This window comes from Lynx canadensis, chromosome A1 (assembly GCF_007474595.2).
Source record: "Lynx canadensis isolate LIC74 chromosome A1, mLynCan4.pri.v2, whole genome shotgun sequence".
NCBI lineage: Eukaryota > Metazoa > Chordata > Mammalia > Carnivora > Felidae > Lynx > Lynx canadensis.
The window spans coordinates 123,965,880-123,978,271 of record NC_044303.2 but is presented as its reverse complement, the minus strand read 5'-3'; the positions used below and the strand labels follow the sequence as shown (position 1 = coordinate 123,978,271).

Here is a 12,392-nt window from a genome sequence, read left to right as displayed (position 1 = left end):
CACTTGTTAAAACGGTGAGGAAGACTATTACTAAAGAGGGTCAAAATTACTGCAATAGGAGAACAAAATTGTGCTGAAATTTGAATAAAAACAGCTGGGAATACACAGCCAACAAACAAGAAGAGTGACTGGGTCAGTGGATGGAAAATTACCATGAAGAAACAGTAAAGCAGGCCAAAGGTGGAGGATAAGGAATTTGATCACGTATCAAAGGCATCAGACATCAAGAGGGGGATGACTTAGCAGGATTCATATTAATACTGAGCTCAGCCAGGCCAGACTTGAAGGCCTAGGTGGAATCATAGACAAGTAGAAGGTTCAGAGGAGCCCAAGCAACGCTAGGACAAATCTTTTGTCACTGCCTATCTTGGACCTCTTTATTATCCAATCCCTATGGATAAGGATGGCTGGCAGGGAGCCGACGCTCTAGGATCGAGGGTCTGGAGTCTAGCTCTCCCTTCCAGGCAGGAGTAACCGGCTGCCAGAGCTAAGGAGACCACGTCCCGCGACCACCAGACCCACGCGGGTCGGAGCAACGCCCCTTGCCTCAGACCCGAGGCGCCCCCAGAGTCGGCCCAACAGGCAGTGCAACCCACTTCAGGGGCGGGCCCTGCAGGTCGGGCGGGGCGGGGCCGACACCCTTTATTTGCTGGTGCTCTTGGGCGGGGTTCCAGGCCCCGCCCCACCGCCCGTTACTGGCCACATAGTCTCCATCTCCCTCCCCTCAGCCAGCGAAGGCCGGCGCTGGTCGGTCCCACTCTGCCCAGCGGGAGGGGCCGAGCCCGCGTTCCTCCTCCCTACGGGTTTCACCCTTAAAGCACGAGTCCTGACGCTCCGCCTGTTGGAAAGGGTGCCGGGATCTGGACAGCAATCTGCCAGGGCAGGCCAGGGCCTACCGAAGAGGGCCTGAGACCAGGGAGCAGCCCCAGCTGGCACGCGAGCGTCTCGGCGGGTGAGAGCTGCGAGGGCAGGGGTCCCGGGCGCCATTGCTGGCCGCCAGAGCGCCGCCCGGACCTATTCCGCCCTCAGCTGCTCTACCCGCGCCGGGAGGAGCCGTAGCTCGGGGTCGTCGCCACCCACTGGCCCCGTGTCGTAAATCGTGTGCTTCATCTACCGCGCGCTGCGGGCCGTTGGGACCGAGACCATGTTTGACAAGACGCGGCTGCCGTACGTGGCCCTTGATGTGCTCTGCGTATTGTTGGGTACGTACGCGCTGCCGGCCTGAGGGGCGTGTGCGTGCGAGCCCGGGGTGGGGTGCCCCGGTGGGTACGGGCGTGTGTCTTCTGGGAGGGGACTCGCCGAGAATTGCCCACGGGCGTGGGGGCGGGTGTGTGTTTCTGACGCGCGCACCTTTGCGGGGCGAGACTCGGAGGACGGCTTCCGCAGCCCGGGGATCCCGCTTTGCAGCCTGCACCTCGGTCCGTGTGTGGCTCCCACTGTCTTGTCTGTCGCCCGCCGGTGTGCTGAGCCTAGCCCTGCTTGGACGCTGTTCACGTCTCTGCGCTCCGTCCCTTGCTCCTGTCCTCTGTTTCCCGTTCCACTTCCAGCAGAGCCGGGTGGGCTCCTCCCCTCTCTGCTGTAGGGAAGCCCGGTCACTGGCACGTCAGGATCTGTAGAGACACTGGAGGTTTGATTCACTGGGTATTCTCAGTAATAGGCGCCCCGCCTGGTTTATCTTACTTGTGGGAAGCAGTTTAATTTTTCGTCTATAAAAGACTAGAACCTTCCTAATTAGAAGGTGTTACCAGGTTGTAAATGGTCAGGTTGCAAGTAGGTGTGAGGATGCCAAATTTCTGCCTATGGATCTGAAGAAACTGGCTGTTTGGTTGTGTATGCGCGCGTGCTCCAGACCTGCTGTTTCCTTCTCTGTACAGACCTTGCCATGGTGTAGCTTTCCATCTCCTGTGACAGCCCACAAGGAGCACTACACATTCTTTGGCTGCGGCAATTCTGGCGTTGGCTTCCCAATGGAAGAGTTCATTTCTGGGGCTTCAGGTTCCCAATTGCTCCTTGCTTTTGACAAGAAAGAATTGAAGTCATTTGGATAAGGGATAGGCATCTGGATAAAGGATTGGAAGGAATAACTTTCACCTTTTTAATATGTATTGTGTGTAAGGTAATATGTTGAGAACTATCTAGACGTTGTGGGGGAAAACAAACAAACAAAAAAGCAAGAAGACCTGCTCGAGGTTTGGGTAGCCAGAGTCAGGTATCAAAGTAATGGTCCTGGCAACACCTCAGTGTTGGAGATCTGTGACTGTGGCATCCTTGGTGCAGGTGTGCATAATAGCTTTCACCGATAGGAAATATCCCCGATTTGAATCCAGTTTTCCACTTTTCCTGCCTCAAACCTGACCATTTAGGCGGCTGCAGTCTTGCTGAATTCTTATAAATTCTGTTTCCTCTTTTTTGAGGTAAAGTCCCTGTATTATTTATGAAATATTTTTATTGTTGACTGAGAGCTCTTTTAGAGCTCCACAGTGAATTTTTGGAGTTAAGTTCAGAAAAGAGAAACAGAATTTTGGAACACTATATTTTATAGAAACAGAAGTAATTCTCTCTTTCTTTTTTTTCCTCCCCAACCCCTCTGGAGAACTAATTCTTCAAATGTCGAAACATACTAATAACTACATTAAATATATTGAAATTTATTTACGATGAAAAATTTACCTTTGGTGAAGACATTAAATTTTATTGCAGTTTTAGATTTTTCTTTTTTTTCTTTTAATTCCAGTGTAATTAACACACAGTGTTATATTAGTTTCAGGTGTACAATATAGTGATTGAACAATTCCATATATTTCTCTGTGCTCATCATGATAAATGTACTCTTAATCCCTTTCACTTGTTTCACTGATCTCACTACCTACCTCTCCTCTGGTAAGATGTTAAATTTTAAAATGTGCTAAAGCACAGTGTCACTAGGGCATTGTTAAATGTCACATATATTTTAGTGAAGGGAGAGGAAAATGTTTGGTCACAAGTAGTTTTGATAATTCTAATATATTGGATATTACCTGCCATTGCCACAAATTGTGTACTCTCAGAATTATATATCTATTTCCTCTTCTCCCTTGTGAGAGTTAATAATTTGTAAAACAAATGTCATGTTTTTTTCTGTGGGCCAAACACTGTACTAGGATAAGTGAAACCTCATACTACTTTAAGTTAACCAAAGTTAATACACACAGTCATATGGTAGGTCTATGTTTTGTTTCTGTGTTTTTAAATTCATCTAAAATGGAGAACCCATTTGTAGTACGGTTTTATAAATTATAAGTTCTTCTGGTCTGTGCTTTCAACATGATGCAAATATCACATAATTGTACTGTAGAGGTAATAACAGTTTTATTGCTATAATTTTATTGACCTCACATTTTCAGAATTTATGATGGCTTTCAAAAAGATGAAATTGTGTTTTTGATTTTAAGTGTTTTTAATGGTTTTGGGAAAAACTTGCTTTGGGGGCTTAGGGATTAAGTATGTTTTAGAAAAAGATACCTGGTCTATTGAAACATGTTTTATCTGTTATTGTATTGCTCAGGTTTCTTTTAAAGTAATTCAGAAGATTTTCATGATGAGCCCCAAATTCCCTTTCCCTAAATAGAAAATGAAGTACTAATTTATTTTAATTTGGTAGATAAGATGACGTTAAATTTAACAATGTCAACTCTCCATTACAAACAGCAATGAAGGTGCTGGGATACAAAACTTTTTCATACTGGGTTTTGGAAGGCAATACATTTTTATAGCAAATTCACCTCTTGGAGTCTAAAGGTTATTTTAAATTTGGCTTTTATTCACTTTACTGACAGCAGGAGATTGACAGACTAAAATTATGGTAGCTTGAAGAGGGTTATCAATTTGGAATTAACTTTATTTTTTTTCTGTGGAGTATATACAGTTAAGAGTTGCCTATACCAACAAAAAGATGATTAAACACTTCTTAAATACAGGGTTATATGAAAGTGACTCATAATTATAATGTGAATATGTTCCAGGTTCTGTTAATGACCACCCCAACATCATACAGTATATCCATTTTAATTTGATGATGTAACATGATTGTGTCACATGACTACTTTATAATTTTATGGAGTGTGATGTCTGTTGAAGTGATCATTAAACATGTGCTGTGTGTGTTTCTACCTCTCAGTCATGTTTATCATGTAAAACATGAATTCCTTCATCTCATAAACCAAATGATGAGTTTCTTCGGTGGATCTGGTGAGTTCTTAGAAAAAGTCAGAATTTTGAGATATAATGTGTATTTGAAATGGAGCATAGTCTTGCCATTTTTCTCTAGATCTTTTGATGATGAGTTCTGTCATTGTAGAAAAGACTGGCTGTAAGTATCTAAGCACACAAGAAAAGCTGCTGGATAGGAAATGGTAGCAGGCTGGTATGAAGGGAACTATGTTTTTGCTCATTGTGTTAAATGATGTCCTGAATAAAACTTACTAGTGTTTAATTTCTGAGAGTCATTCCACATTTTATCCCCTGTGGCATAACGCTGCCAGTTATGGACGCTGAGTCCACTGATGGATTCAGTGCACATAGGTTGAAGGCTGATTCTGTCAGGTGCATGTTAGGTGCTAGGGATTCAAAGTTGATTAAGACAATCCTTGCCCTAAAGGAGTTCAGGGTCTAATGAAGGACAAATAAACGGCTTATAGTACATCCTGATAAGTGTAATAATTGAGGTATGGAATAGGTGCCCTTTGAGTACAGAGAAGGGACTTGTCTTAGACCTGATCCATTGCAAATAAATGGTTTGTCTGTTTATCCTTAGGGATGCAGAAGGGACAAAAATTACCTAGAATTACTTTTAGAATCTTTTTTTTTCTTGCCCACCTTGATGTAGGGCAGTAGAAACCCAAGTAGGTACCCTACATTTATGACTTTTTTGTAGACAGTTCCATGGTGTCTAAAAGATTTAGGAGGAACTGGCAAAAACTTTTTGTATACTTGTGTTTTGCTGTGTGGCAATCATTTAGAATACCTTTTTGTGCTCCACATTCTCCTTTTGCCCCTCCAGATCTGTTCTCCACCTTTATCTGTGCTCTTGGAAGCAGATTCTGTGAGTTGTATCAACTGACCTCTTGGTTTATGGTTTCTGGTTTGCCTTGGTTGGTGGTGTGTCAGTAGGAGGCCTGGAAGAGCCAGTTCCTTCCTGCTGGATTTGTGTTGCTAAAGCCGTTCTGTGTTTTGTGAGTAGGTCACAGCTTCTATTAAATGGCCCTCTTCTGCCAGCCAGCCACAGTTACAGATCTTTCTGGGTTCTGGTAACCCCTTACTTGCCCCTTTAGGCCTAGTGATGATAATGGCTTCCTGATGTTGCTGGCATGGGAGTTTTCCACCATCCCTTGCTGCTTTTCTTAAATCCTGCCTCTGCTTTTGAAGATGGTTCCTTCATTAAATTCTGTTGAATACCTTTTTTGAATGTGCTTTTTTTGTTTGTTTGTTTGTTTGTTTTGCTTGGGCCCTACTGATAACATTCATCCATGTCCAAAACAGATCTGAAGTAGCTTCCCTTTCTTCACTAACATCAGTTACAGCTGCCCATTATAGCAGGTGCAGACAGGAGCTCATGGGCTCCAATGTTGGCTTTCTTGGAAGAGAGGTTGGTCATAATTTGCTTACCATGCTCCAAATGTGGTATCATCATTATGTCAAATCGTAGTCAGTAGATTAAGAATAAAATCTGGCAGCAAAAAACTGGCAGCCGATGATAGTAGGTGGTTGTGGAATCCCTGTTACTTATTCTTCCCTAGTAATTATCTCAATATGATGTCATATGTCATTGCTGTAATACTGACATCTGCACCTTAAGTATTACCTCTGAAGAGTGATTCCCTTTCCTTTCTCTCATTCTGGACCCCTTTCTCAAGGGGAAAAAAAATTAAATATTTAGTGAAAGATTTTCACTTGCTAAATAGTTTGCAGCATATTGTGCCTTCACTTTTCTCCTGACATTCATTCATTCATTCATTCTTGAACATGTGTTTGCTTAGGTGCCTGGCATCATGTTGGATGCTGAAGATAAAAATAAATAAATAGGACAAAATGCTTACCTGATCACTAGCCATTTCAACCTCTGTTAACTTGTATTTATTTTTACAATGTTTTTTTAAATTTATTTTTATTTTTTTAAATGTTTATTTTTGAGAGAAAGAGAGAGAGCACAGGTGGGGGTGTGGGCAGAGAGAGAGAGGAGACACAGAATCTGAAGCAGGCTCTAGGCTCTGAGCTGTTTGCACAGAGCCCATCGCAGAGCTCGAACTCATGAACTTTGAGGTCATGACCTAGATGAAGTCACATGCTTAGCCAATGGAGCCCTGGGAGCCCCTATTTATTTATTTTAGAGAAGAGAATGTGCACCTGTGTAAGTGAGTGCAGGGGGTGGGACACAGAGAGAGAGGGAGAGAGGGAATCCCAAGCCAACTTGGTGATGTCAGCACAGAGCCCTATGTAGGGCTCAAACCCACAAATTGTGAGTTCATGACCAGAGCTAAAATGAAGAGACACACCCTTAACCAACTGAGCCACCCAGAACTTCCTTTATTAACTTTTATTAAGCAAACCTCTTTTACTTCTGATGAAAGGTCACTGGGTTTGTGTTTTTTTCATATAACTTTTCTATTCCCAGCTACAGAGAGAGGGATGGAATCTCAAAAAAATGATCAAAAATTTGTTAAACTGGCATATTCTTTTGTTAGACTGGAATCCTGCCGCAACAGTTTTTCTACCTTTAAATGGCCAGTTTTGAACAAAAGCAGAGACCTGGAAGAAATTGCTACTGTTTGACTCCAGTTGGTTTTATACAGTTGAATTTTAACTTTAATTTACCTTGCTTGGAATAAAGTATGGAAATGTTTAGAGAATGTTCTTCTCCATAGATTTTATGAAATGTAAATTCTTCATTTATATTCTCTTTGAATTACATCCCTTTGGAAACTCAGGGGCGTGCTATGGATCTTGATTACTCTTTTTTCGTTTAGTCATTTTTGGCTGAGCTCTACCAAAGTTTCCTATGTATGCTCAGCTTGGGGGATTTTTTTTTTTTTTTTTTATTCTCTTGGATAAGAAACTGAAGTTTAAGTTGTTATTGTTTACCCTAGTAAAAAAGAGAATTTGGAAGAAAGTCACTAAACTCCCAGATTTTAAGTGAACCAGTTAAAATATAGCTTCAATTTTATGGAAAGGAATTTGGAATGTTAATTGTCTGCTTCCTCCTAATTTAGGTGGCTTAATTCAGCATTTGGGATGGAAATACACAGTTTCTGTAATAAGCTAGTTAAGGATTACATAGACACTGTCTTGTCTGATTTTCATTTTAAAAAGCATTCACCATTCAGATATTATGAACAGTGGATACAAGTAGCTTTCTCTTCTCTTCCTCCTCCTTTACTTCTTCCCTTCAGCTTTCTTGCTGTCTAGGTTTAAAGCCTAGATGGCTTATAATTTTTTGTTTGTTTTGTTTTTTAATTAAAACTAGTCTAACATTGGAAATATCTTGTTTTTTATAAACAATTAATTTTCCTTTAAAATATTAGAGAGGCAGCATAGTCTAACGATGATCTCTGGATCCAAATTGCTTAGGTTTACATTTCACTTCCTCCATTTACTAACTGTGTGACCTTGGGCAGTTTTCTTCTTTGTGCCTCTCTTTGCTAATAAAAGTACCTACCTTATATGGTTGTTATGAAGCTTAAGTGAGTTGTATGTAAAGAGCTTAGAGCAGTGTCTTGCACTTAATGTGCATGATACATTTGTGAAATAAAATCAATCTTCTGTAATCCTACTAACTGTAACATAATTATTTTCATAGCAGTAACATCAGCTAGTTTTGTATTAGGGGCAAAAACACTCTCAAACTTTGAAACATTTCTGATGCATACTCATAGAATGTCTTTGAAGCTTACAGAGCATATTGAAATAGTAGTGTTGTATCAGTCATGTGTAAAAGCCACATATATGATCTCCAAGTAGTGGTAATCCCAGCAGTGGTGGAAATTAATCTGTATAGGTCTGTGGTAGAGAGTAATTAAACAAATAAAAAAACTTTATACCATGCTAAGTCCTGAATTTCACCTTAATCAAGAAAATGTAGTTATCTGTACTCTGAGTCACCTTCACTACTTTTATTGCCTAGGCCATGGAAATGGTCATTCCCTATAAAAAGTGAACTTCATATTTTCAAAATCTGTGAATGGCCTTCATTGTACATCCTCATTTGTGCAAATTCTATTATTTGAATTCTTCTCTGCAGTTAAGTGGACAACAAACAATTGTTGTGTAATACCTCTCCATACCCTCCTCTCCATCTTTTTAATTTTTTTCATTTATTATATTCTTTAAATTAAAAAAAAAATTTAATTCAGGAGTAGAATTTAGTGATTTATCGCTTAAATACAATACCCACTGCTCATCACAAGTGCCCTCCTTAATGCCTATCACCCATTTAGCCCATCCTCCCATCCATCTTTCCTCCAGCAACCCACAGTTTCTTCTGTCTAGTTAAGAGTCTCTTTTGGTTTGCCTTACTCTTTGTTTTTATCTTATTTTGTTTTTCCTTCCCTTATGTTCAACTGTTTTGTTTCTTAAATTCTACATATGAGTGAGATCATACGGTATTTGTCTTTCTCTGACTGACTTTTCTGCTTAGCATAATACACTCTAGTTCCATCCACGTGGTTGCAAATGGCAAGGTTTTATTCTTTTTGATGGTTGAGTAATATTCCATTGTATATACATCCACATTTTTATCCATTCAGTCGATGGACATTTGGGCTCTTTCCATTACTCTTGCTTTTTTCAGTCAGGTGTTTCTTTTGATGTATATTAATGTGAAATTTGTGTGTGTGTATGTGTGTGTGTGTGTATAGATGTGTGTGAGAACAGTATTACGTTTTTTAAATATTTGACTTTGCATTATCTTTATTAAGCACCTATAATGTGCTTAATACAATGTTAGTAGCTATAAATATTACTGTAAAAAAGATGACATTTCTAAACTAATATTTAAGACAGTTACAGATGTTTGTAAATGGCATGAAAGAGTTCAAACAAGGTAGAAGAGTGTCAGACAGTGGAGGGTGGCAATCTCAAAGAAGGCTTCTCTGAGGAGGTGATACTTGAATTAAGATTTAAGGATGAAAATAAGGAGGGTATGGGGGAACTGGAAGAAGATGATTCCAGATGATTCCAGGCACAGGGAAGAGCAAGTGTTGAGGGCCAAATGATGAAGAGCATTTTGTAACAGGAAAGAGGCCAGTGTGACTGGAATATAGTATGCATCCATGGTATTCTTTCATTTCTTTTTTAAATTTTTGTATTAAAAAAATTTTTTTTTGTTTATTTTTAAGAGAGACAGAGTCAGAATGCGAGTGGGTTAAGGGCAGAGAGAGAGGGAGACACAGAAGCAGAAGCAGGCTCCAGGCTCTGAGCTGTCAGCAGAGTCTGATGCAGGGCTCGAACCCACGGACCATGAGATCATGACCTGAGCTGAAGTCGGACACTTAACTGACTGAGCCACCCAGGTGCTCCAGTTTCTTTTTTCTCTTCTCTTCTCTTCTCTTCTCTTCTCTTCTCTTCTCTTCTCTTCTCTTCTCTTCTCTTCTCTTCTCTTTTGGAGAAAGGGAGAGAGAACATGAGTGGGGGAGGAGCAGAGGGAGAGAGAGTGAGGGAATCTTAAGCAGGCTCCATACCCACTGCAGAGCCTCACTTGGAACTTGATCCCAGGACCATGAGATCATGACCAGAGCCAAAATCAAGAATCTGGTGCTTAACTGACTGAGCCACCCAGACCCCTCTCCATGGTATTCTTAATAGTGAATTTTGTAACCAATTTCTAAATGTCAAAGTGGATAATAATAATAACTGACATTTGTTTAGTGATTACTAGGCCCTGTGTGGCCTGTAAGGTCTCTTAACAACTTGCTCAGGGAGGGTAGTTTGGTCATCTCTATTCTGTAGGTGATAGAACTGAGGCCTAGAATATTTGGGAAACTCTCCCAACGGAACCCAGCCAAGAAGTGATATAATTGGGAATTGGGAAATGGATTTTTAAGGATTATAACTTTTGAATGCAAATTGGTCAATATTTAAGAAAGGTACTAATAAATGGAGAAGTTGACAAAGGAGAGGTTTAGGAGATTAGTTGATTGTAAAAACAATGATTATTTTTAGGTAGCCTAACTGTTTTATGACTATCTTAATTCTATATGATGTGCCTTCAGAATCCATTTCTACCTAATGATATTTTGAGCATGTGCCTGCTACCCAAAGGAGGCACTTTAATTTTTCATAACTCAAATTCCTAATTACTACTAAGAGTTTGCCAAGACAGCATATCATCCTTGAATTTGCCCTGTTAAGTAACATACCCACAGACTTTTTTTTCAGGTAGCATTGTTGGCATTTCTATACAGGAAAGGAAGACTTTTGGTCTTCACTATATTTCATGGGAGTCATGTGTGTAGAGTTCAGAGTCACCTTTGGGAACTCATTACAGCGGATATAGTTAGAATCTCATGGTTTAGTTCTCATTTGTCACTGTTTGGAAATGTTTCCTGAGTCTTTTTCAGGGTGGGGTGCCCAGGAAAATGACATATAGGAAATGTGTCCTAGATGAGCTCTTGAGTTAATTGGCAGCTTGTTTAAGTGAGGTTCTGCCTTGCCTTTTGGTACATTTACATCAGCAGTAAGAGAGATGGGTTGACTGCCTAGGCGCTTGAGGGGTAAATGAGGAAAAGAGAAGAAAAACATTATTCATTGAATGCCTAAACGAATCTTTTGTAAATTTCTTACATAAACTCAGGCAATCATCATAAGGCTCTGAGGTTTTAGCCTTACTTTATGTCACAGCATTGGAATACAAAAATGGGTGAAAAAAGTAAACAAAAGCCTTGGTTCTCAAATAGCTCTTGTTTACTGTGGAAGACAGACTCATAAGAAACAGTGACAATACTGTATAGTAAGTTGAATGCCTGATATTTCCTAGCTCTGAGGTTACTAAGAGTAAGACAGGGTCTCTACACTGAAGAGATATGCAAAGGCTTGTAAATGGAGATTGGTTGGTATTTTAATGAAGTCTATCTGTATTTCAAAATGATTTCTTCTTAAACGGTTGCTTTTACTTTCCAGCATAAATAATGTGCACCTTTGGGCACATTACTTTTGTCTGGTTCTAAATTCTGTAAATAATTCCTGTGGAAAGTTCAGGCCCCATTTGTATTGCTGGATAAAGACACAGGAGGTGGGTGTTCAGAAGGTGTGTGGCACATGGTAGGCATTCAAGTATTTGTTACATGAATGAATAGGCAATACACTTGAGTCAGCTACTCTTCCAGGGTTTGAATTCTAGACCCATCTATTAATAACTGTATGACACTGGGCAGGTCACTTCACCTCTATGAGTTTCGTCATCTAATGAGGAAAAAGATGATGCTAATAGGGCATTTTTCATAGTGCTGTGAAATTAGCTGAGATAATGTATGAGACAATGTATATGAAGTGTTTAGCGCAGTGAAGTGTTAAGCATAGTCCTGGCCTGTGCTGCTGTTATCATTATTAAACTAAAAACCACTTTGATACCAGTGACCCAGTCTGTTATTTAAATTTAATATCATGTGCTGGTGGCTCTTCTTTTGGAACATTATTTAGTGTTCTAGTTTCAGTTAAAAATTGTTTTTTCTTAACGATTATTTATTTTTGAAGGAGAGAGACAGAGAATGAGCAGGGGAGGGGCAGAAGGAGAGGGAGACACAGAATCTGAAGTAGGCTCCAGGCTCAGAGCCTGAGTTGGGGCTCAAACTCATGAACTGTGAGATCATGACCTGAGCCAAAGTCAGATGCTTAACTGACTGAGCCACCCAGGCACCCCTAGTTTCAGTTTAAATGACATTGACATTGGAAACTGGTTTGTATTTCAGTTTTTAGTGCCCAGATCACTTTGGGAAATGTTTTTATTACTTCTAACCTATTTCTCAGTGGAATCAGCTCACAAAGATCTTCTGATTTTGCTTCTAGGTGAGCAATATTCCCACAACTCATAGGCAAGGTACCCAAATGAATGTGGCTGGAGAGAGAACAGTGTAATAGAATAGATGTTTGAACTAGTAATAGCATGGTTTGGATAGTCCTAACTCCTCTTAGTACCCATTTCCTAAAACATGGAGGTTTTATTTGTTAAATATAAACTTATCAAGACCCAACTTGAGGTTGAAGGAGGTAAACATAACCAGTTCTCATCATAACTTCTTTTTTTTTTTTTTTTAATTTTTTTTTTCAACGTTTATTTATTTTTGGGACAGAGAGAGACAGAGCATGAGTGGGGGAGGGGCAGAGAGAGAGGGAGACACAGAATCGGAAAAAGGCTCCAGGCTCTG

General features: G+C 40.3%; 1 protein-coding gene across 2 annotated transcripts in view; it reads left to right on the top strand.

The window, feature by feature from the left end:
- The first annotated feature begins 821 nt into the window (after positions 1–821).
- Positions 822–12,392, top strand: part of PLPP1 (phospholipid phosphatase 1) — a 91,011-nt gene continuing 79,440 nt past the window's right edge. The window contains exon 1 of one of the 2 annotated variants that reach the window (XM_030321043.1): positions 822–1,202. In XM_030321043.1, the coding sequence (XP_030176903.1) occupies positions 1,145–1,202 (58 nt within the window). In that variant the 5' untranslated portion in view covers positions 822–1,144. The remainder of the gene's footprint in view (positions 1,203–12,392) is intronic. The other variant, XM_030321053.1, reaches the window with a different exon arrangement.